Source organism: Lepisosteus oculatus, chromosome 7, assembly GCF_040954835.1.
Source record: "Lepisosteus oculatus isolate fLepOcu1 chromosome 7, fLepOcu1.hap2, whole genome shotgun sequence".
Lineage (NCBI taxonomy): Eukaryota > Metazoa > Chordata > Actinopteri > Semionotiformes > Lepisosteidae > Lepisosteus > Lepisosteus oculatus.
The window spans coordinates 45,436,673-45,461,834 of record NC_090702.1 but is presented as its reverse complement, the minus strand read 5'-3'; the positions used below and the strand labels follow the sequence as shown (position 1 = coordinate 45,461,834).

Genomic DNA, 25,162 nt, shown 5'->3' with positions numbered 1-25,162 from the left:
CCTGCTCCAGTTGACGGAGCAATAAACAATGAATCAAGCTATCAAAGGAAGGTTTAAAGTGCATCATTGATAGTTATAATATACAACAACCCAATAAAAATGTGGTTTTAGTGAAAGGTGTTTGCAAACATTTCTCTTTGATTCCTGTTTGATTTGTGAACTTAAAGAAGCCTGTCTAATCATATTTAACAAAAAATACCTAAACACCATTCAAAGATTGTGTGTGCTTCAAAACTTTTACACAACATGCAGTTGATTTAATATTTGCCTAAATAATTTACAGTACTTTCTACATACTGTACTTACCTCATCCCAGGAAGCTGTTACGTTTACCAACTCAACTTCTGTTGTTGTGAGATTGTAATCCAAAACTTTGTATTCCTCTTTTTTAAGAAAATCCTGGAAGATGAAATCAATAATTAGCAAATGTAATTTTGCGTCTGCGCCTCACGTGTCAAGGTTACTAAGAAGATTTTAGAGTCAGTACTGGAGATATTCTACCAGTGTGGTCATTTATGTTTTCATTTGATTTACTACAGGACTCTTTTTTCACCCTAATGTGGAAAACCACATCCAAGTGTTGATTTAACACTGTAACCACACACAAGTTGGATGAGCAAATGATTTTCGAAGGCCCCTTTCAAGACAGGTGTTCTTCAATGTAAAAATGCATGGCCCCGCACCAAGTCACAACAAACAGGACTTACTGTAGTGTGGTTTAAGAACATAAGAAACTTCGCAAACTAGAGGGGCCCATTCAGCTCATTTGGTTGCTACAATAAGGAGCTAAGGCAACTGGCAGAAAGTGAAAGAAGCCCGAGTGCCAGTTTTGAGAAGATAACTGTGGAGCTTGTTTTAGATTCCCACAAGCCTTTGAGTACAAAAGTGTTTCCTGATCTTCGTTTCAAATCCACTTCCCTTTAAGTTTCCATTTCTGTCCTCCGCTTCATGCTTCCCCTCTGATTCTGAAGAATGCCACAAGTAAAAAAAACAATCAACAAACAATCAGAGGTCTCTGATCATTTGGATTGTTTGAAACTGGTCTTCTCGTATTCCTTTCCATTCAAGACTAAAAAGCTTAAGTTCTTTTAGCCTGTCAGAGTGGGACATTCCTTTAAGCCAGGAATGCATGTGATCCAGAGCAGCAATATCTTTTAACACAAACCTGTACACATCATTCTAAACATGATCTTACTAACACATTGTAAGCAACTGTAACAACATCGATTGGTTTAAATTCTGAATTCCTCAGAAAGGCCTTTCAAGGTTACTGTGTTGTTGTTATCTTTGTCAGACCATGTAATAAAAAACACTAAGGATGTGCTCCTTATAACCATAACCAGCTAATGATTGCACTGTGAACTCTTAGTAGTAAAGGAACTTGTAAACTCTTTATATGTGCAATAATATGTGGGTTTCAGCCCAAAACACCAATAGCTAACTGAGTGCATTTTCTTTTAGATGGCAACTATCAGAATACATACAGGTATGAGTATTGTAGATAATATATTGTTCCACTTCAGGTTTTTAGAAATTATAATGCCTTATTAGCAACTCTTAGAATCACTCATACTCTACAGACGTATGAACAGACACAAGCTAAGAATTATTAATTACTCTGCACTTCTGTACTGCAGTTCAGTCTGAACGTGAAAAACAAATGTGTAAGTATGTAAAATCAATCACATCACTCCAGAAGTGGAATCACATCGTTCAGATTATTCAGTGCATATAGTTTAGTGGTGGTGGTTCTCTTGGTGGTGGTGGAGGGGAGTCCCCATTACCTGTAAAGCACTTTGAGTGGAGTGTCCAGAAAAGCGCTATATAAGTGTAAGCAATTATTAACTATTAATTATTATATGTGTCAACCTTTTCTCATGCTTACCTCTATCTTGTTGATTAGGGCCAGGGTGTCATACCACATCTGCACAGAGCCAGGAAACTGCCTTGTGAGGGTCATCCTGAGCACCATGCAGTATGACATGGTGGTGAAGATCTTACGCAGGGTAATCCCTTTACTGAGAGCGTAAGGCACCACGGCACAGATCACCACCAGAAAAGCAGAAAAGAAGTAGGTTGCACTGTAGAAGTACCTCAGATAACCAATCTTTCGGGTCAGATGCATCTCATCCCTGTTGTAAAATAATAAAACAGGATATTTATCAATACACTCCTGGACTTGAAAGAGGAAAATGAATTTTGTGGCAACATGCAACAGGTTTTAGTGTAAGAGTTTAACATTACAATTACTGTAATTACTTGAACTTATGCTTGTATCCAAAGACACTAACAGTTAGACCCATGTAAGCAGCTAGGCATTTTATGAAAGCAAACTACAGTAAGTGAAGCACCTTGCTCAAAAGTAGGACACCATTACTCCATTAAAAAAATTTAAACCCTTAATCTTCTACTTACTAGTCCAAAGCACAAACCACCCCTCAACATTGTGATTTAACTTCTTTAAGATGTAACGAAACATTTAAAGTAGCATTTACATTTGTCATGGGAACTCTACAGTATGTCATGGTTACATTTATGAAAATATATATGTTTTTTAAAATATTAAGAACCCGTATTATACTCTGCTTTTACAAACCTGCATGGCACCTGGCACACAACCAGGGCTGTCTCAAAGTGGGGGGCGAAAAGAAATAGGAAGCAGAAGAGGGAGGATGCAAATGTGGCACTTAAAGGGAAAGGTCTTTGGAAAAGTTTGTTGTAAAAACCAGGAGCGAAGAAGAAACGGACACGGGTGGTGATCTCGAGGACGACAAGGATGCTGGCACCTGATAGCATTAGCAGCAACGGCGATTAGTAGTTCTGTTCGGTTCTGTATGTCTGTTTGTGCAGGCCAGCTAGGGAGCTATTTCATCACCTCAATACTGCTCCCTGCCGCCACCACCACACACAAGAACCCCACCACCCTGGGCCCCGCCCACCCCAATCCTGCCCCGGGCCCAGCCCACCCCTTGAGACGGCCCTGCACACAACCTCTGAAAATAAAAGAACGGTTACAATGAATTTTAATAAATTGCATTTATGTACCACTCTTCATCCCTAAAACATGCAGGCTCTTTCGTAAAAGTAACCACTGTAGAGCACGAGCAAGTGCAGCCCCAACCTCAGTGATTAGGGCCAGCAGCCCTACTGCACTGCAGATCAGAGAAATAACGTTGCCAACTGAAGGGTAAACTTCAGGTTTGTAGCCTAGGTTCTGTAATCCCAGAGGGGAATTTAGCCAAGACGCTCTCTCAAAAAGTGACATGTGATTTTTAATGACCAAGAAGTCTAGGCTAGTCTAGGTAATGTCTCATCCAAAAGGACTGCATTTCCTACAGCACCAACATTTGGGTCCAGTGGGAAGAGCAATCCCTAACAATCTATCAAAACTGCTTACAGTAGCAACAACGTTCTCCTTACGGATCTCCCATTTCACGACCGACCACACCCAGAACTGCCCAGTTTCTGAGATCTGGTCAGGCTGGAACTGTGGTGGGCAATCCTGATCCATCAGGGGAGATGTGCCTGCAGGTTTTCAATCCAACTTAGCTTTTAAGAAGCTCGGTCAGCTCATTGTTGGATTAATGGGACCAACCACTCCCAGATCATCAGGTTCTGGTGCTGTAAACAGACCTAGAAAAACTTGGAGACACATGGGATCTCCACCACTGGACGACAAGGTCAAACAGTGAATAATAATAATACGAGATAAAAAGGTTTCCTTCTACTCACTGTCTAATGTTTTGAATGATCTTTTCCATAATCTCCTCCCAGCCATAGGCCTTTACTGAATGAATGTTTTCTATTATCTCGGATGTAAGTTTGAGCCTTTCACTGATTTTCTTTGCCCTCTTAGCTCTGAAAGACAACAACAAAAAACACAAGCATATTAACATATGTTTTCATATTACAGTAGTCAGACAAAAACTAACAATGAAAATAATTTGGAAGCAATCTGTAATTCGGTGAAATGAAAGGTGTTTTTCCTTTTATTTAATTTTTTATTTATTTCTTTCCTGTTGCCATGATTCAACAATTCCAGTAAGAAAGAGGAAAACAGCTGCCGATCAAAGGAAATGCAGTGAGGAAGTGTCACACCCCAGTGTTGGGTATTAGTAGATGTTGGTAGTGGTTACCAGAAACACTTAAACATGATCTCTGTTCACTGCAAATGATGGACAAGCCTCCGGCAGCACTTGCAATGTACAATAATGATTAATTTCTTCTACTCCTATAAAAAACATCACAAGTGTAGAAATACTGTACCGGGGACAAGTATTGACTATATACACAATATACAGTACAAATGAAAAGCAATACCCTTAATGCAAGGTATCACCTGTACTACACTGTAACCTCCCATACTCAGATCCAAATTGTTCAGCCTTGTAGCCAGAGACTAGGCCCTCTCCAACATTAACCCCCTCCCCTGAGAGAGCATTTTTTATGCTGGCACCTACTGTATAAAGACAGCTTTCTCGAGAAGCTCTGTTCCCTTCGGGCCTACTGTATGTCAGAGGATCCAAAATGGTGGTTTCTGTTTGTATTGTAAGAATGTGTATATTTGATTAACTTTTACATTGCAGTGTATCTAGTGCATGATAAAATAACGTGCAACCATTATCAAAATGCTAGATACGAAGTTAGTGAGATTAACTAAACGTTTGTATATTTAAATAAAGTGCTAGTGCTGAAATGTATACAGTTGTGTGTAGGATCACTGCAGTGAGCAGAGGACAGAGCACTGTGACATCCCAAGCATTTAAAATCAAATTCAGAATACCAGCAGTGATACCTTGTTCTGTCATTGTACCTCTTCAACAACCAACAATAATAAACGTCTGTAATAAAACATTTACCGCCTCAACTGCAAATTGTACTTTCTGCTCTAAATTCACACATATAATTCTCATCAAGCCAAATCAATAAATGTACACCTAATGACAGGCTAGTACTGACAGGTGAAAACACCGTTCAGTGTGGCATGCAGGCAGCTCTGGGAATCTAAGGGCTTCACAGACCTGCTTCTGCTCACTCTTGTGTGGATGAACATCAATAGGCCCTATAAAAAGTTGAGCAGTGGCCGCACGGGGCCGTGTAATTACAGTACTCGTTCATGGGAAATACTGGTGTTCAGCCACACAAGACTGAGGTCTGTTTGTCATTAGTGGCCCCTACAAAATATCTATACTTTCTATACACTTTTTTTTTTACTGTGCCATCCACTTGCTTTTAGCTTCTCTGCTTTATTTGTTGAAAACCTTTGGGAACTATGTTTATTGAATCTTCTGCTTAACATCTGTGTAATTGTAGTCATTGCTGTTAGGAAACCACAAAAAAAAAAAAATTTTCAGGATGCATACTAGTAACACTTTAAGTTTTTTTCTTCAGTTCATTTAACATGAAGACAAGGATAAACATTTAGCACCTGTACGGATCCATCCTATGGGAAAGACAGGCCTGAGCAATGGCTAGAAGAGTTAGAGAAGCCAGTGCACAGAACGATGAGGCTTCAATCAGATCCCAGATAAACCACATCAACAGCATGCACTGCAAGGGGGTAATCCACACAAAGTGGGCAAGACCAAGGCTCTGGAATTCGAAACACAAAACACAAACTTTTAGAGACACGGTACCACCACAGCAAGAGCAGCCCAAGTAACTAACGTTGCAAGTAAGGCACAAACTTATGAAATACCTCCAATTTGTATGGGCAGTGTGAAGAACAAGTGATAATTGCTTTGAAGCAATTGCAATGTGTATGCACATTCAACACTGGAACTCTACCTTTGGAGAGGTTCAGAGCATTTGTTTCACTTTTCTCTAATTGACAGGGTTTCATACTGTAGTTTTCTCATATTCAATCAGTGTGTTAGATGAAGTTGCTTAGTTAGCCCTTATGAAATAACATACAGATGAATTGTGGGTTTCTAAAGAAATGTCCTAAATCCTAATAGAAATCAAACCATTTCTTATAGATGCCTTTGAGTTATGAAACAGAAACAATGTTCAAGACTCTTGAGGATTGTTAGTAATTCAAGGTCTGTATTTCAAGTCCTATGATTCATCCGCTTATTTTATTACTCTCTTACCTATATTATAATTCATGTCAGAATTGTAAACATTGCATGTTATCCACCTTATATATTCTTTCAGGTATTCATTAATAACTGTCTATAAGCAATCTATTAACATGTTATTAGTGACATTATAAACAGGAATAATTAAACACCTCTAACCTTGGGTTAAGGTCAGAATTAAGATTTTGTTTCTAACATCCAATCAATCTACACTAGAGGACATTTATTATCACATTCATGTTACATAATTTATAGTGTATAAATATATTTCATCCTAGTAATCTCAAGTGTTACAGTATGATGTTTTAAATTTGTCTTCTTTAAAATACTGATTCATATTGGCCAAGAGCACAGGTGTACAGTATGTTGGCAATTTCTACAACACAATTCAAGCCAGTCATTAATTAAAACTTACCTCATCAAATTTGTTGAGATTAGCAGACATCAGACTGACCAGCTGGCCAGTACTAATTTTATCGAGAACACGGCTTGACAGTTTTAGAGTCTGGAACAAATGAAAAGTTCAGGTGATGTAAGCGGAATGGAGAATAAAAGAACTAAAAAATAATGCCAAAAAATGAAAGGCAACATAAAGAGCAAACATTACCTTTTTGTATATAAGGCTGAACAAAGCTATTCTGATCTGCATCCCTAAGTGATGAAGGCCGAAGATGGCAGACTGGAGCAGAAGAGATCTTGTAATAAAAAGCAGGGAGAGACCCAGGGCCATGTAATAACCTTGACTTCGCTCTGTCTCATAGAAGGGATCAAATGATGCAATTATTCTGCCCAGGAGCTGTGGCTGGACAGACTTGGATGCTTCCTGTTTTATAAAAATAAACAAACACTGTAAGAAACTACATTTGTAATGGAAATGTGATAAAGTTCAGCAGTCCAAGTGATATTCTGTACGCTGTAACAGAAAAGCTCTTTGACATGGAAAGCTTCATCCAATCAGAAAAATAAGTGAAAAAGACAATAAGAAAAAAGGTGTAATCTGAAAGGACTGATCCTGCAATACTATTATGTTCTTTTTTTCACACAACCAAAAAGGAGTGTTAATCTTCATTAGTAAATTTACTCACCCTTTCTGAAAATGATTTAAAAGATTTCCAACAAATTGTCCTTGAAATGTCCTACATAAGTTTGTCACAAAATTCAAATCTACAGCCAAAATATTACTGTTGCTTAACATGAAGGTTTAAAAACCCCAACACCTTTTTTTCAAACCCCAATGTGGAATTCTTAGCATAGAGAGAAAAATAATGATAATTATAATTAAAATATATCACTGACAATTCATAAAGAAGAAGAGCAAAATAGACGTTTTATTAATTTCAGTCTTATCTCAGGAACTAATTCAATAATACTTTCTCTGTAAAGTGAAAGTGCAAGTCGATGCCTCCACGACCTCGTGGATCACTGACTACCTGACAGGCAGACCACAGTCTGTGAGACTTCAGAACTGTGTGTCTGAACAGGTAGTGAGTAACACAGGGGCACCTCAAGGGACAGTTCTTTCTCCATTCCTCTTCACCCTCTATACTTCGGACTTTAAGTACAACTCAAAGTCATGCCACCTGCAGAAGTTCTCAGATGACTCTGCAATTGTGGGATGTACTGTATCAAGGGTGAGCAGGAGGAGGAGTACAGAGGACTGGTCAGCAGCTTTGTGGAGTGGTGTGGGGTGAACCACTTGGAACTGAATGTAACAAAGACAAAGGAACTGGTGGTAGATTTCAGGAGGAAAAAGGTCAACCTACTCCTGTCTACATCCATGGGAGTGGCGTGGAGATGGTGGACTCGTACAAGTACCTGGGAGTGCACATCAATGATAGACTGGAATGGTCTAAGAACATCGAGGCCATCTATAAGAAGGGACAGAGCCGACTTTACTTCTTGAGAAGGCTCAGGTCCTTCAATGTGTGTAGTAAGATGCTACACGTGTTCTATCAGTAGGTGGTAGTGAGTGCCATTTTCTACGCAGTGGTGTGCTGGGGCTCTGGGATTAGAGCAGTGGATTCCAAAAGGCTGAACAAGCTCATCAGGAGAGCAAGCTCTGTCATTGGGTCTGACCTGGACCCCTTGGAGGTAGTGGCTGAGAGGAGAATGATGTCCAAACTAGAGGCCATCATGGACAACTCCTCCCATCCCCTCTATGACAGGCTTGCAGGAATGAAGAGCACGCTCAGCAATAGACTGATTCATCCACGGTGCGACAGGGAGCGCTACAGGAGGTCATTCTTGCCTTCTGCCATAAGACTGTACAACGCATCCACCTTGCATCTTGGCAGAGGCAACATCGACAGTGACCTGTTTCTGGACTAAACGCATCTACACATCTACTGCTACATCTGTTCTCTTTCTTTTTATTTTTATTTTTCCCGTTTACAACCATTTTTTGTGCAATATATGCCAGGGACCTGTGCAATACATTTATATTTATATCTATAGTTACATCTATATTTATATTCATATGTGTGATACGATTTTCTGTGTACTGTTCTGTTCTAGTTTGTTCTTGTGTGTCCGGACTGTGAGTAACTCTTGTATTGTATTGTATTGTATGTATTGTACTATTATTATATAATTTGTTACACTGTGGCTGTGTTGTGTGTGTTAAGCTGCTGTTGCACTGCAATTTCCCTCACGGGATCAATAAAGTATCTATCTATCAAACCTGTTCATAAAATTAGACTCCGTCAAGTAAGAGTTATTCAGTTACAAAAGTTCAAAAGATACTTGTTGTGCAGAACTCATGATGCTTTCAAGTCATGTGCTCCTACAGAAGTGGGAATCTTCACCACAAGCATGGAAATGGTTTGGCAGAGATGTTCCATGAGACCACAGGAATGTTCCTCCACTCAATCTCTACAGCAAATATTAGAGATCTGTCAACCCAGCCCAACACACAGGTGCTCAGGACGTCTAAGTTATAACGTCTTGTTATAAAAAGTCGGCCAATGCATGATACTAATTCTAGAAGGACACAGAATGTCTTTGATAACCATTGCCATGTGGGCACACGGATTCCAAAATGAAAAGATTCGGGGATTGTAATGACTTTAGTGTTGCCGAGTTGGTTAATGGGGCACAGATTTTGAACAATGCTCAGTATAAGACCGTGATGTGCGATGACCATTGGCAGCAAGCTGAATCCTAAAGTCAGCAGTAATGGTCTTCCACACCGATATGGCTATTGCCACCAAAATGTTTTTGTTCCCCAACACAGACCTCACTTAGTCTTTTGATTTTTATCCGGTATGCAAATGCTGAATCATTGCCAGATGAGACCACTACACACACTGTATAGTCACTGCATCAAACTACAGGATATTCATCAGAGCAAACAATGCATATGACATTCCTATTAATGGTCAGTACTGTATATACAGTCTGCTAATGTACTGTATGTGACACAGGACGTGAACTAGGTAGAGAAAAATATCTTAGCCTTCGTTGTTTCAAAGAAACAATTGAAGAAGCAACTGAGCAGCTTGATATTCTTGTCAGGTGGTTCCCATTCTTGGGGAGAATGGTGTTTATTATCAGGTTATTGTTGTTTAATAATTACCAGTTGAGTCTGCAACCATAACTGTTCCTGTGTGGAAACAATCCCCAGTGTCTCCTTTAAATCTGATGATAGATGAATGGACCTTGAATGCAACTATTGAGTGTGTTTTGTGATATCTATGCAAACAAAATTCCCAAACTTGATGCCACTTTTTCTCAGACTTGACTTTGATGTTTTTTTATTAAAAGCTTGAGAATCTGTGTGCCATTCATGCAGACAGATGCAAGCAGACATCACCTTTGCACATACTGTACAAAAACACATCCTCACAGTTCTTATTGCAGCCCTATTGCCACAGTTTTGTTTGTTTTTTTTCATATTAAAATGGATTGTTATTGCAGGTATATGAAAATATGCTTGGATTTCTCGATTAACATTCACAAAACTTAAGAATTATTAGTATTAAGACTACAAATGTTGCGTTTCTGAAGTGTTCCACTACGGAACACATCAAACACCAGTTGATAATAAAATAACGTCATAGGTCCACACAGATAATAGCTACTGAATTAAGGAGTATGCCTACTTAATTGGTCATCTAATGCAGAACATCCTAATTTTGAATGGGACTGCGAAATAAGTATAATTAAATGTTAATATCAAATACAAATGAGAGCATCTTAAATAATGAAACCCATACTGTATATTGTTCTTATTAAATCTCTTTTCATCCTGTTTTAGATACAACTTAAGAGTCAGAAACTTACCCCAAAGTACAACAGGACTCCATAAAAGGCAAAGGGCCAGAAGAAACAGCGGCGAATGGCATTGAGAAGATTGGGATTTTTCTTCGATGATGCAAGTTCTCTGTCCCATTCTCTACCAAAGACCGAAAACAAGGCAATTAGAAAACTGTCACTGTGTGGAAACAGACTACACAGCTTTTTTCACATAGTTAGGTTGACTCACGTATAACCAGGGAGATCTGGCTAACTTATTAAACAGTAAAGTACACAGAGACCTTGAAGATCGAAAGGGTACCAACTTGTTAATTGAATAAAAGTTCAAATTCCCAGTAGACCACATTTTTGGCTGATTAAAAATGGCTAACTATATATCACCCAACAGGGGGCTGGCAGTTTAAAAGGTCACGTTTCATGCTTATGTAAGAGAACTGCTGAGATCTAAAGAGAAATACACAAATAATGGTAAAAATAAGGGCCTGGAGGAGCTCCAGTCCCAAACAGGGTAAAAACAAGGGCAAACATCTTTTAAGTCGCATGTTTGTGTCTTTAAAGAATGACAGAGGTGACATTTGGGGGTGGCCTGCGCTTTCAATGGCAAATATCCTAATTGGTGACATTTGCAAGACTTTTTAATTATAATCGGCAATATAGCCGCATAGACTGCTAGAGATACGATGGGTAAGGCGTGTGTTTTTTGGGAATATTTCACAGTGTCTGGTGTCTCAAATGCCTACCCACATTTCAAGTAAGACCTACAGCTGAAAGTTTCAGTTGCTAAAACAAGTACTGTACAGGGTTTCTCTGGAAATACAGTAGGAAATACACTTGAATAGCAGGTCAACTAAAGGACCTGCTATTCAAAACATAAGATGATGGTTACAGTGCATATCACAAAAGGGTAACAAGAAAGAGTTATTTATAGTGTTTTTCTTTAATGTACATACAGAACAGAAATGTTATATATAATGGATATATCAATAAATATTTGTACTCAAAGACTAAAATAGTCAGATTAAGGTATTATTGCAATTAAAGGTAAAAATACAATTTTCTGGACGTTGCGCGTGAAAGCTTCAGTGAAAGATTGCGATAAATGCAAACCTTTCTAGTCTTTCAGAAAGATGGTCAGCCGAGTCAAATGAAGGCACCTGATAAACATCTGATAATTCTAATTTCTGCCTGTATCCCTTTCTCAAAATTGGTGAAGCCCACCTGTAAAAAAAAAAACAAATCATCATAAATCAGACCTACAGTACATTCACAGATGTATCACTGATTTATAAATGCCACTACTACCTACTGAACATAGATCTACATTCACAGATTTATGACAGATATCATACATGTCAATAGTATCTATTGTAAACTTAAGTAAATAGAGTGTGAAGGGGATCTTTGTTTGTAATTATTATAACCTAATTGCCTTTATTGAGAAACAACTGTCATCTACAGTAAGTATACAAACAATGTCACAATGGTTCAGTCACTGCTTCTCCTAGAACAAATGTTGTCTGTGATTAAATTTAATATATTATGGAAAGAATATACAACACAAACAATTATGCAAGCTTTTAACACATACAGTAGTTGAAAAAGTTGTACAAAACACACTGGTGTATTTACTTGTATCTACTCAGCAGTAGTTACGGTTTTCGCTATTTACTAGAGTACATGTTTTCTAAAACTACGTTTTACGTGAAGAAAACTAATGATGAATTACTTCACAGCTTTCAATACTTTCATTTGTGATAATTGTATTCTCACATTTTGACACCAAGAAGATCTCCCGCTCCAAAGTATTTAAAAAAAACACTGGCAATGTTTAACAATAGTTAACTCATAACCACATCATATAAGAAAATCGAATTAAAAAATGCGAATTCATTAAACAATAGCTGACTTCTTAATTTCCTATAACTCGGGAAAGCTTTAATGAAATCTGATCCTCAGGCACGTCGCTGCAGGTGCACTTCATAAAGTTCTGAAATAACTTCGGACAAGGTAAATAAATTAATCTGTTAGTCGTATTATATTTTCAAACTTCAATATAAAAATGAAAGTAAGAAAAGTCATGCTATATAATTATCAAACAGCAGGTTAATGAACCACGTGCAGGGGAAAGTACATACAGTATTTCTAAAAAAATATTAGGACTACCAAAACGAATAAGCTAAATGCAGATTCACATCTGCACTGCAAAACTTTAGCAAAACTTTCTTTCAATTTCCATGACAGAAGAAAAGAATCGTGGTTTCATTTTTATCCTTGACTGAAACTAGAGTAAAAAAAAACACTTACCAGAAAAAAAATCTCGAGAAGGCGTTAGCATCTTCTGCAGGTGATTTCTGCATTCTAAAACAGCTTCCGTGCACCTGAGAGATGTGCTGGTTAAACTGGTCATCTGTAAAGTCTCCAAAATTGAATCAAGTCCCCGGTTTTGTTCTCCATGTCAAGATATGTGTGCGGTGATGTCACTGGTTTAATTGGCTCTGCCCTGGTTATAGCGTGTGCGAAGGACAAACCAGAAGGTTTGAAGAGTTGCGCTGTCGAACTCCACGCTCAGAGCCCACGATAAATTCCTTGTGTGTTCTGCGTTCACTGAATATTTTCTCCTCAGTCTGTTAACCTAGAACACTCAGTACATTAAAGGGACTGATTTTGAATAGCAGTGTGCGACCCACCTCTGCCAGATTTCATTCTGAAGTTTTGATTTCCATTTAGGCAACATTGCGCAAAAAAACAGCAGGGGAATTCTTATTTCGGCCAAGGCGTTTGACAAGATGTTTAAGTCTCAATATCATTAAAGCGTTTTCTTACGGACAAGAAGAAATGAACTGGGGAATGAACACCATTTTCACAGAGCATTAAGTGTTAAATTGCAGTATGGTACATAATACAAAATTGTGATTTCTATTATTTTATAACTGACGACAAATATCAAGAAAGTTCTTTTTGCTGCTGTATCTTATTGAAGACTTTCAAGACAATTATTTTAAAAAATAATTTAAATGCAATTTGTACAGTAGTCACAGGAGAATTCACAATTATGGTAACAACCAAACCTATTCCTAAAACGGGTAAGAATAAAGGTAGAATCTGCATATCCATCTTCAGAAAAAAAAATGCAGCAGACAATTTTGTCATTTACTCCAAGCATTTCTTTTTTAAATATCCCTTATTAGCAATTCCTCCTGAACTGCATCTTGGCTCTTTGTGTCACACAGCTTCATGCAATTTAAGCAGTGTATTAGCATCTATATTTGTTAATTCTGTCCTAAACGCCTAAGAATATAAGATTAACTTCTCACATGTCTGTTCTGACATTTCTGTTTCAACTGTAAACATCAAAGGGTGGCAATGCATCATGCTTTCCTGTTTCTGATTTAAGATATTTATGTTTAGTCAGTGTTTACATCCATAAACATTTGCAAAGCAAAGCATTCATCTGTAAGTCTTGATTGTACCACACAACACTGAAAAATGAAATAAAATTTTGTAAACAGTCATGTAATAATGTGTCGGCAAACTTTTATTTGAAACAAAGTTACTCTATAACTCATGTTTTTTTACTTTGTATACAGGTATATACTGCATCATTCTTATCTTTTCAAAGCTTTAAAGAGGAGCAATAAATATTAACCTGACCCCCATAACATACAGAGTGTAAGGCAATCAATACAGAAACAAACATTATTAAAAATAAAAAGTTATGTAAACTTATTTAATCTTAAATAAGAAATAATTTTTGTATTTCAATTATATGTGAATTCAATACCTAAATAACCTTACTGTGTTACAACATCTAAGGTGTCTTCAACAGGGAAAATAGTAAGAAAGCTAACATGGTTCTCATCACACAAGGGAAAACTAAAATATTTGTTTGTAAGTCTTTTTTCCAAAATTAGATGAAAATTTCAGAGAACTCTGGAGAGGTGATCAAAAAGAAACACTAAAGAAACAAATATTCCAATCTAGACCGCATGCAGTGCTAAACGTAGGGGTCGGTGAAACACTGCTTACAACATAAGAACATGAGACCAAACAAAACCTATGGAATAACACTTTTCCAAACCAAAGAGGCTTTTTCTTTTTCTCAGCACCTACAAGCACAACTCAAGCATACAGTATTAATGATCTTTTTTGCACATTTACAAAAAAACAACTGCTACCACATTTCAGCATTCAAAACTTGGGAACCAGCTGCATCTCATGCCCAGCAATCCTCCCCCACAACCTTCTTTAAAGCTTTTACATACTGTAGCTGTTTGTACTTTAGTGCTATCTTTGCTGTTTTGGAGGAGCTGTTCAGTATTTCAATGCTACAAACAAGACCTTCAGAGACCTAAATCACTGCTATTGTACAGTATATTGAAACATTCTACAAAACTGACTAAAGTTAAATCAAATCTTTTTCTGCTTTAAATCTTCAATTATTTTATAGGAACATGTTTTTATTATAATGTACAGATGCAGTGTTTGTTTTTCATTTCTACTGTATGCACCGAAATGGGTGTAGACTTTTCAGCTTAATATTCTTAATTAACTAAAACAAAGTAACTGTTACTGATACTGGGAACTTTCTGTTAGCTTCAAGTTTCCTACATATTTTCTAAGGATTAAAAAGGTTTAGACATTCCATTGTGGAACACAGATAAAAACGGTGAAGCACAGCTACTGCTGATGGTTCAGAAGTAACCTGAGTGGACGTCTAATGAATGCATTTTAACCTGAGCCACAAAAACTCTTCGGTGAGGTAGGGGTTGATCTATGAGCCCATCCTAGAGCTTCAACTCTGACTGATTCATCCACGGTGCGACAGGGAGCGCTACAGGAGGTCATTCTTGCCTTCTGCCATAAGACTGTACAACGCATCCACCTTGCGTCTGGGCAGAGGCAACATCGACAGTGACCTGTTTCTGGACTGAACGCATCTACACATCTACTGCTACATCTGTTCTCTTTCTTTTTCCTTTCCCGTCTACAACCGTTTTTTGCCAATATATGCCAGGGACCTGTGCAATACATTTATATTTATATTTATATCTATATCTATATTTACATCTATATTTATATTCATATGTGTAATATGATTTTTCTGTGTACTGTTCTGTTCTAGTTTGTTCTTTATGTGTCCGGACTGTGGGTAACTCTTTTAGTGCACCCCTCACTGTACTGATTGTATTGTATTATTATTATTGTATCATTCGTTACACTGTGACTGTGTTGTCTGTGTTAAGCTGCTGTTGCACTGCAATTTCCCTCACGGGATCAATAAAGTACAGTATCTATCTATCAAAACACAGAAAACCGCAATGGATTTGTATTTGAATATTCTTAACATTTGGAAACAAAGTCAAGGCAAAGCATGAGACAGATACATTTTTTTTATTACCTCCAATAATGTAAAGAATAATTTTGAAAGGCTGCTGTAAAATGGCTTATTAATTGTAGAGGGTGGTGTTCCAATAGGTACCAAGCTCACAAACCAAGCCTAATCCCAGTAAAACATATAAAAACACATTATGTAAGTAATAGAAATTTCCAGAACAGTAGAGGATTACTTTTTTGTCAGAGCATTCCATAACATTGCTTCCAGTCTCTCACTGAATACATTTTTATACATTTTTGAAAACATAACTGACTCGAAATAAAACAATCACAGGTGCCAGTGACTATCTTGCCCAAAAAAGCATCCATCCAAATAAAGGGAACAAGCCCTTCTATCAAGCCCAGAAAAAAGTCCTCCAAGTCAAATAAAATAGTATATAAAAATAGGAACATGCCCCAAAATAGAACAAATGCTTATATTTGCAAAATAAGTATTGTTTTATATATATATACCTCGGAGTGTTTTAGCCAGACAGACGTAAAAAAAGAGAAACTCAAACCTTGTGAACAAAGATATTGTCAAGCTGAGCTGAAAAGTGATCCAACACACATGCCTGCCTGAGAACTCAAGTGTTTGTTCTATTTTGGAGTACATTGCCATTCTTTTTTCCTACAGACAGAATCAATACAATATAAAGGTTCCCCAAACAAAAGAAAAACAACATTTTTCCCACCCTATCAACCACCCCCATCTCCGGTCACTCGCACTCCAAATATCCAGCCAAAAGATAATAATAATAATAATAATAATAATAATAATAATAATAATAATAATAATAATAATAATAATACACTTTATTTTACTGTATATAGCGCCTTTAAAGGTGGCTTCTCAAAGCGCTTTACAAGATGACAACAACAATAAATAAGAAGAATACACAAGATAAAACACAATTACAATATATACAGGAGACCATGGATGGTGGTACTAAGAAAAGCAGAGGGGTAAAGAATGGAACCAGATAAGTAAAGGCTTTTCTAAAGAAGAGGGTTTTGAGTCTGGATTTGAAGGAGTTTAGAGAAGGTGACTCTCTGATATTCTTGGGCAGAGAGGTCCAGACCTTGGGGACATAACAGGAGAAGGCCCTGTCACCCATACAATGTAGACGGGCTTGGGGGACAGTTAGGAGACCAGAATTAGAAGAGCGAAGGTTGTGAGGCGGGGAATAGGGCGATAATAGTTCAGACAGGTACTGAGGTGCCAAGCCATGCAGAGCCTTATAGGTGAGCATGAGGATTTTAAAGTCCACACGGAATTTGACCAGAAGCCAGTGCAAGGACTCCAGGATAGGAGAAATGTGTACACTTGCACTAGACCTGGTCAGGATTCTGGCTGCTGAATTTTGGACATACAGTACTGCAGTTTGTTCAGAGTAGATTTAGATACCCCAGCGAGTAGAGCATTACAGTAGTCAATTCGAGAGAACACAAATGTGTTGATCAGCTTTTCAGCCACAGTTATTGATAGCATAGGGCATGGTCTAGCGATATTTCTAAGGTGAAAAAAAGATGTTTTGACAGTATGCTGCAAAAAGATGCCATAAATTAAATCACACAAAAGTAATGGACCCACTGTACAGTAAATCCAGGCTTGACCAGGCTGGACCACCAGTGCCCCATACTGTACATCCAAGGTGCTTCCCATCCTGGCACCAAAAACCTGAGAAATAAAATACTCTACACAAATGATGACTGGAAAAGTCAGGATCCAATGATGTCAGATAGTGGGAAGAAGAGATGGCCACCAAAAAGCCCAGAACATTTTAATCATGGTAAGACTAGCCACCAAGCATGGAGTCATCATTTAACAAGAGCACCAACAAAAATTCAAAGCAAAGCAGGTAATCGAGCAAAATATTTTAAGGATGATGTGGTTTTTGCTGTCTGCATATAAAATAAACTATATTCTGTGTTATTCTGAACGATGCATAAAACTATTTTTTCAGGACACCTGAAGAAGGCTTCACAGCCAAAACGTTGTGTTTTCTCTCTTCTTTTTTCAGCATGGAATAAACCTATTACTTGTTCCTTTGCAGACTACGCATGCTGATGCAGCTACCCACCTGAACCACTATATAAGGCAGACTGTAGTACATTCTGTAGCATTATCCCATGACTAACCTTTCTACTGCAGTGTCTTCATGAAACACACCGACAGCATGTGATAATAGTTTATATTCAAATTGTTGTGGGATAAAACAATAAAAAACACAGGAGATAGCCTGTACAAAGACAGAGAACCCATTTCAAAGTACAGTATACTGTAGCTTTCATTAAGATGAGTTCACTGAAGCACACGCTGAAATGACATTTGACCAGCAAACCATTTCAATGCAGAACAATAAAGATGTTCACTGTGTAACAAAAAAAGGTAAAGTTACAGTATATGAAGAGGAAGTACAGAACTACAGTGTATAAACTGGGACTTGTGAGCAAAATAAGCTGACAGTGGGCAGAAACCCTAATTTAGCAGTCATGGCCATTGTAAAAGCACTGCTGTCCTGAATTTATAAATCAGCAGATTATTAATATTAACTGTCTCGGTGTGTGCGTCTTTTTGTCAGGACCTCAGTCCATCTCTTCCCATCTCTCAGTCCCATAGTTGCTCTTCAGACACCAGTAAGTTCTGCTACACAAAAGACCAGACACTGGAGAATTCAAGGCTATCGAGGTTTCTAGCAGATTACATCACTGTAACAAGTTCAAGGACCAAGTTAACCCTGTTCTATTACCATACAAATCGCTAGATTCCTTCGAAGAAAATTACAGTACAGGATAAGCATGTAATAAAGCCTTCTTGTAAAACCGATCATGGTAATATTTAGAATCAGGATGGTTTCCTCTACAAGCAGGGGCTACACACTGATGAAATGCATGGGGAATGTAATAGTTGGGTTCTGCATAGATCACTGCCACCTTATCACGGGAACACGGTAAGATTGTTAGAAGTTTGTATTGGGCACTGCAAACAGACCCCAAAATGAGATCTTGAACGTTTTACCTCTGGTGGACTTCAGAAAGACTGGGCCACAGAGAGACTGACAGACAGTAACAATACATTTACAATACATTTACAGTATACAGTTTATATACAGTATATGTTTCTTAGTCACAAAAGCTTATTTGTATAGGGTCCAGGTTGTTGTGGATAATAGACCTTCCAGCAGCTGGTTTTTAGATCGTCTAATCAGCACGTCTTTCCTTGCTAAGTATCCGTATCCTATCAAATTACTAGAAGTTTTTCAATGTCTGTGCAGCTGGGATTTCAAAGGCAGAATTTCTTTGTCTGCAGTGCGGGGGTACCGGTGGTAGTAGCCTATACACCAGGGGGGGAAAAAGACTTATTAACATTTAAAAAAAAACGTCTGTGTTCACCAGCGCTGAAAATTGGATGTTTGTTTATGTCTGGTCTCTAACATTTACTGAATCTTTGATGACGAGTACAATTTAGTGAATTGTACGGTACATGTTTAGGTTTTTCAGTCCTGTTGGCACTCCAGTTCAACGCTCCCAGAGTTTTGGGGGCCCTGCACTAACCGCGAAAAGATACCCCATAAGGTTTTAATATAGCATGCACTTAGCTGCAGCATACACGCGTCTGACAATACCTTACAGACCTTAATCATGTACACGGAAGACTGAGCACCGTGGGTCGCGCACGGGTTAGCGTTTCGGTCGGTTTGGTCTCGCGGCTATCCATAGCAAAGGCGACTTGCTGTTCGCAGTTAAATAAAAAAAATCGCCATGCATCAAGAAGTTGAAAATGCTTACCCTGCTGGGGATGAAAGTAGTGAAAGTGACGAGGAATGGGAACTTGGATATTCCCGAAAACCAAACTCGGAGGTAAAGAAAGAAAAAGGCATTTGTCTTTGAAAACAAACGGATTAGATGATAGCGAGTACCACAACGGTCGGCTCAAAGCGGGTAATCGAGCAAAATTTTTAAAACACGACGTGGTTATTGCTGTCTGCGTGTAAAATAAACTGTATTCTATGTTATTCTAAACGATGCATATAACGATTTTTAATTTTGTTGTTGCTTTACAAATAATCCGTAGAGATTGAAGGTCTGTTGGTCGTCGGTTTTAAACGTGAAAACGGGCATTTGGTGCGGTTTTCGAAAATATGTATTCCTAATTATTATTTTATTTGTGTATTTTGTAGTTTTTTGGTATTTGAGTGGTTTTACTGGAAGCGAAGATCAAACTTCGTGAGCACGTGTTCGATCTTTTGAAGCGACAAGTTTTTGGCCCCTCCTCAAGACATGTACTGTATAATGAAGATCCTACGGGGTCTTGTATGAATATATGACGCCTCTGTACGCCTCTTTTGGTAATAATGCAGCACCCGCAACGGACTGCATGAATAGTTACGATAATTGAAGCAATGCTTAAAAATAATCATTTATTTTTAAAAATTTTAATGCTGTGTAAATCTGTTGCTTGGTGAACTCCACAGTTAGTTAATGGAGCTGAGAGCGGTACAATGTTTGGAAAACATCCTTATTTAAATGATACCAAACCAAAGTCTTAATATGTTTAATATATACCTTGTGTATTGATTATAAAACTATTTGCACTACACAACGTGCTTTTACTGAACTAAGAAAGCCTTTAAACCAGTAGAGGGCGGCAGTCTAAAAATAATGCAGTCACTGAGCAAATAGAAAGGACTGTTTTTTGCACATACAGTAGCATCGTTAACAAAGTTAACAACAACAGCACTGAACATTTGAATTGCACAAATATCCACAATTTTAAGAAACTATATTTTACTTTGTGTGTTGTTTAGACCTCTATGGCCTAAGAAAAAATGTATTGAAAAATAGCCTGTACATGATTGCATTTCAGAATCCTAAGAGCAATTGATTGTTTAGTTTTTAAGTATAATGTGTCTTATTAACAGGAGAGGAAACTAAATCAATGAGGAAAAACCACTGGAAGTGGATACCCTGGCTTTTGTCAACGGCTGGATGATATCTCAAATAAATTAGCCACAAGCAGTGAAATAAGCTAAATGGGTTGTGTGGTCTTTTTGTTAGAGTTGATTCTTATGGTGTTAATAAATGTAGATGACTTTTGCAATTTGTAGGCCTATATCTAAGTTAAAACTCAGACGTACAGGTAGTGGACAAAAAAATGGAAAAGTCTTTCCCTCTCACTAGTGAAAAGTCAATTAAAGGCCATTCAGTTGCTGTGTTCACCCACTGTGGCACAGAGTCTGCTAGTGTCTGGAATTCTAAAGGATGGAGCCAGCACCATTCTTCCACAAGGAAAGTGTTGATGAAGGTGTGAATCACTGACTTAGGTGTCTTTCCAGAATATCCCATAAATGCTCAATTGGATTCAGATCTGGTGACTGATAGGTGGATACCATCAGTGTCTTGCTCATCAGACCATTGGGTGACTACACATGGTCAGTGGGTGGGGGTCACTGTTATCCTGGAAGACAGTCTTTTTGGCAGGAAAGAAATGTTGCAACATGGGGTGAAGATGATCCCTCAGAACCATTTATGAGCAATAGTATTGACCTTGTGAAGGAGTGTGTCCAAACCGTGTCAGAAAAGTGGATCCCACAACATGATGGAACCACCAGAACCTTTTACTGTTGGGACCAATCACTCAGGGCTGTAGAGTTCTTTAGGTGAACACCCCCCATGAACTCATCTGTTTGTCAGGAACATGGTGAAAGATGATTTATCTGTCCAAACCATAGGTCTTAACTGGTCTGTAGTTGATTGCCTCTGCTCCTTGTAAACCTGGACTTGCAAATGTGCATTGCCATGTGCAGTGAGCAACTGTGGTGTCCCACCATATGGAGTTCTTGGTGGGCTGTTTTTGAGAAACAAGCTTGCTCTCACCTGAGGTTGAAATTTGCAGTCGGTGGTATGCAGGCTTCTGTTAGCCCTGCGATATCCATTAATTAATCGGAGTGCAATCCTGGAGAATGTGCTTTCTCCCACTGCGCTCCTTTGTGGAGGTCTTTCTCTTGGGGTTCCATGCTGACATCACCTTAGATGTCAGTACTCATGAAACATCAGCAAGTTGAGCTGTCCTGGTCACTGAAGCTGAATGCACCCGAACAATCACCCCTCTTCACTGAGTCACTGAGCCTCCTCTGGAATTTTGTTAACCACAGTCATAGGCAACCAGGCTTCTCCAGGATTTTAATATTTGACCATAATCATGCTTTTCTCCTCTGCCTGTAGCTCAGGAATACATTCTAGACTTACATGCAGTTCCAAGCATTTTGTAATTCTTTGTGTATACAGTAGGCTTACGTGTACTGTATGTGTATATCTTGCTTGACACAAATTCTTTGAAGGTTTTAGGATGTGCTATCAATCTTCAGTTCCCTTATTCTAAGAATGAACTCTTCATACTTTATCACACTTGCTTGATGAAATATTTAGAAAATCTTACAGTTTTCCCTAAATTTTCCTCTTGTTCTGTGTTTTTTTCCCCAGAGCTCTAATACCTCAGTACCCGAAGATGATAAAATTTACACTTTCAAAAAAGCTCTGTCCTCTGGAGATGTTCAGATGGTCAAACAGTTGTTGGACAGTGGTAATTTTTTGTCTTTTCTATGGGCACATTCCATTGTTCATTTGTATTGAGTTTCAGAGAAAGTGGTTTAAATGGATCATTTACATAATTATAAAACAGCAATTGGAGAAGTGTTTTACTTGTATTGATTCTAGAATGAAATTTAAGTTGTCAGTTTTGAAATTGATCACTACAATGGCTCTGTATTAGGCATTCAGTAATAACTCGTAGAGGACCTAGTATCTTTTGATTACTGTTCCACCACTTTTTCAGTTACATAGTGGGTGTAATTATTTATGTTCATGATTGCAATTTTACCTCAGCTTTGTGGTGCTAATGATGCAAAGATGTGATGCAAAGATTTCATCCAGACATTTTTTTAAAGAAGCCAGGGTATCGGCTTCAACAAAATGGCTGGGTAGCTTAAAGATAACTTGAAGGCAGCAAGAAGAGACCCTCCTGGAATTGAGTGTAAGACTCTATTCTTTGCAGGTCAGTCTATTGCAAGGTGGTATGCCTTAGATCCCAAGAGACAATCCTATAACTCTTATAGGTCACTCCAAAGCCATGTCTTAAAAACTTCAAACTCTCGTATTTTAACTGGTTTAGTAAATTAATTCACTTCAGTCAGTTAATGGCCATGTGAGGCCCTTGAGAACTAAAGGGATCTGGTATTTTCATTTCCAACGATCGTTAAATGATTGATTCTGACCCAGGGATCAACGGGGGTCTTCAGAAACAAAGGAAAGTATTTCACTCTCGTTTTAGGCCACATGTAAGATCTGTACTGTCACAGAGTGTATTTCCTGCTTAAGTGTTTCAAAATGAAAGTGTTTAGCAGTGTTAAGAAATTGCTGATTGCACAGTGACCTATATAACCTCTCCAGGACCAGGGTTGTCCATTCCTAGTGTGCTGTGTTGAAATATATGTTAGATTGTCTCACATTTGTGGTTTAACGTTTCTTGGACTCTCAAGTTAGTTCTTTGGTGACCTCGGTGTACTCCAGAACGTTCGCCTCAGGATTTGCTATTGCATTGTCTGTTCCTCCAGGTGTGGATGTGGAGTGTCCTCTTGGGTTTCAATGGACTCCGCTGATGTGTGCTGTCCACACAGCAAACTATGAACTGGCACAGGTTCTGTTGGACCGGGGGGCTAATGCCAACTTTAGTAAAGGTAAGAGGTGGCGTTTTCCTGTTTTGAGCAAAAAGGGTACCATTGGAAAGATAGATGGATAAGGAGCAGAATATAAAACATTTTTTTTTAAATTCCATTCAGTGTTTTTATCTGAGGTAGCATGATGCCATTCCCAAACTTTGCTAATATGAGCTGGCTTTAATGTTTATAAGTGACAGTCTATGCATGGCTGTATGGTTAAGATAACCTGTACTTTAGTATGCACTACTCTACATTAAACAAACGTAACCAGTGTGCAGAAGTATTATTTTGTTCTTTTGATTCCTTACACTTAAACCTTTACTATTTAATTGTATTTTGCTCCATAGAAAACAGAGTGACATGCTGTATTACCATCCTTTCACAGTTTACATTGTGCATCAGACTGATTCACATTAATTTGAATAGGAAAAGTATGACATTTATATGAATTGTTTTAGAATGGAAATTTTGAGCAAGTGACAGTTCAAGCAATGCAAAAAAAAATACAACAATGAGAAAAATTTATTTTTGAATATATCATATATTTAAATCTTAGGTTGTTACTGTCAAAATGTGCAAGAAATTTGAATTTGGTTTGTGAGCCCTGTGCTTAAGTTTCTGTTTTTTAAACTACTTTTTGTTTTTACCAAAGGTGGGATGAAATTATAATTTGAACATTCACTGTTGGTCTGAGATTATTTAATGGTTATGACGCAAATTAGAAAATATTAAAAACATCCTCTGATTCACAGTATGTTTTCAGTTTACACTCAAATTCCTGTTTCTTTTAAAAATTGGATGCATCTGTTAGTCTCGACGAACCACGAAGACGCTCAGTGAGTTGGCTTACAATGAGTGAAAAATGGAGACAATTACATGTCCTGCACAAATGGCTGTAAGAGGGCAACCAGAGCTCGAGGCATCAAAAGGAAATAATTAAAAACAAAACCTAGAAATACAACTTCCTAATTTCAGTTTTGCAAAAAATGCTAGTGATAAAGCCAGCACACAAAGCAGAGCATTGTCGTCACTCTGTCAGCTGCACACAGAGATCTGTTTATTTTCTTTTTCAGACTTCAGACAGAAATGACTGCTGTTTAAAATCAGATTTCAGACTTATTCACCATGTGCTTCTAAGTCACTCTTTTAACTAAGTTTTAAGTGGTGGTAAAGGTTGTGGCTTTGAATCGCATACAGTGCTTCCTTTGCAGGAACAGTGAAGCAGTATCCTTGCAATAAAAAAGTATACATTTTTTATTTTGTTAAGTACATGAAGTAACAGGCATTTTACAGTGTGCAAAAAAGTCTGACTGTCATAACAAGACAGTGCATGTAAATAGTCCTTTTTCTTTACATTGATAGGATGCGATAGGATATGTTACTATTCGTATAGAAAATCACTGATCCCTTTCTCTATTGCTAAGTAGCAATTTTTTAACTTTATGTAATCAAAGAATGCTCTCTTTGTTTGGGGTTTGAAATTGAATATATCTGTTAAGGTTGTAAGATCTGTTATGAACCTGAAAGATTCTTATCGTAGTCAGTCTTATCCGTTGACTTCACAGAAAGTGTTGAGTCAACTAAAAAACACTTATTTAGGTTATTTTACCATTACATCTTGCCCAGGAAATACAGGGTGCAGTGGTCCCTATTTTTTGCCAATGTTGCATTTCATTTTGAAATTGCATACATACTGTATGGAGCTTGATATATGCATTCTGTTGTTCATTTGCA

The 25,162-nt window shown here is 37.9% G+C and overlaps 2 protein-coding genes across 5 annotated transcripts in view; one reads left to right on the top strand and one right to left on the bottom strand.

Annotated features, from left to right (window-relative positions):
- Positions 1 to 13,039, bottom strand: part of cftr (CF transmembrane conductance regulator) — a 39,572-nt gene extending 26,533 nt beyond the window's left edge. The window contains exons 1-9 of the mRNA XM_015352344.2: positions 12,639 to 13,039; positions 11,442 to 11,552; positions 10,362 to 10,473; positions 6,688 to 6,903; positions 6,496 to 6,585; positions 5,429 to 5,592; positions 3,733 to 3,858; positions 1,886 to 2,132; positions 307 to 399 (exon numbers count right to left, since the gene is read on the bottom strand). Of these exons, the coding sequence (XP_015207830.1) occupies positions 307 to 399; positions 1,886 to 2,132; positions 3,733 to 3,858; positions 5,429 to 5,592; positions 6,496 to 6,585; positions 6,688 to 6,903; positions 10,362 to 10,473; positions 11,442 to 11,552; positions 12,639 to 12,691 (1,212 nt within the window). The 5' untranslated portion in view covers positions 12,692 to 13,039. The remainder of the gene's footprint in view (positions 1 to 306; positions 400 to 1,885; positions 2,133 to 3,732; positions 3,859 to 5,428; positions 5,593 to 6,495; positions 6,586 to 6,687; positions 6,904 to 10,361; positions 10,474 to 11,441; positions 11,553 to 12,638) is intronic.
- Positions 13,040 to 18,529: 5,490 nt separating this feature from the next.
- Positions 18,530 to 25,162, top strand: part of asz1 (ankyrin repeat, SAM and basic leucine zipper domain containing 1) — a 32,145-nt gene continuing 25,512 nt past the window's right edge. For 2 of the 4 annotated variants that reach the window (XM_015352364.2, XM_006633330.3), the window contains exons 1-3: positions 19,199 to 19,571; positions 22,194 to 22,293; positions 23,324 to 23,446. In XM_015352364.2, the coding sequence (XP_015207850.1) occupies positions 19,473 to 19,571; positions 22,194 to 22,293; positions 23,324 to 23,446 (322 nt within the window). In that variant the 5' untranslated portion in view covers positions 19,199 to 19,472. Of the gene's footprint in view, positions 18,662 to 19,197; positions 19,572 to 22,193; positions 22,294 to 23,323; positions 23,447 to 25,162 lie in introns of those variants that run through there. The other 2 variants (XM_015352365.2, XM_015352363.2) reach the window with 2 other exon arrangements.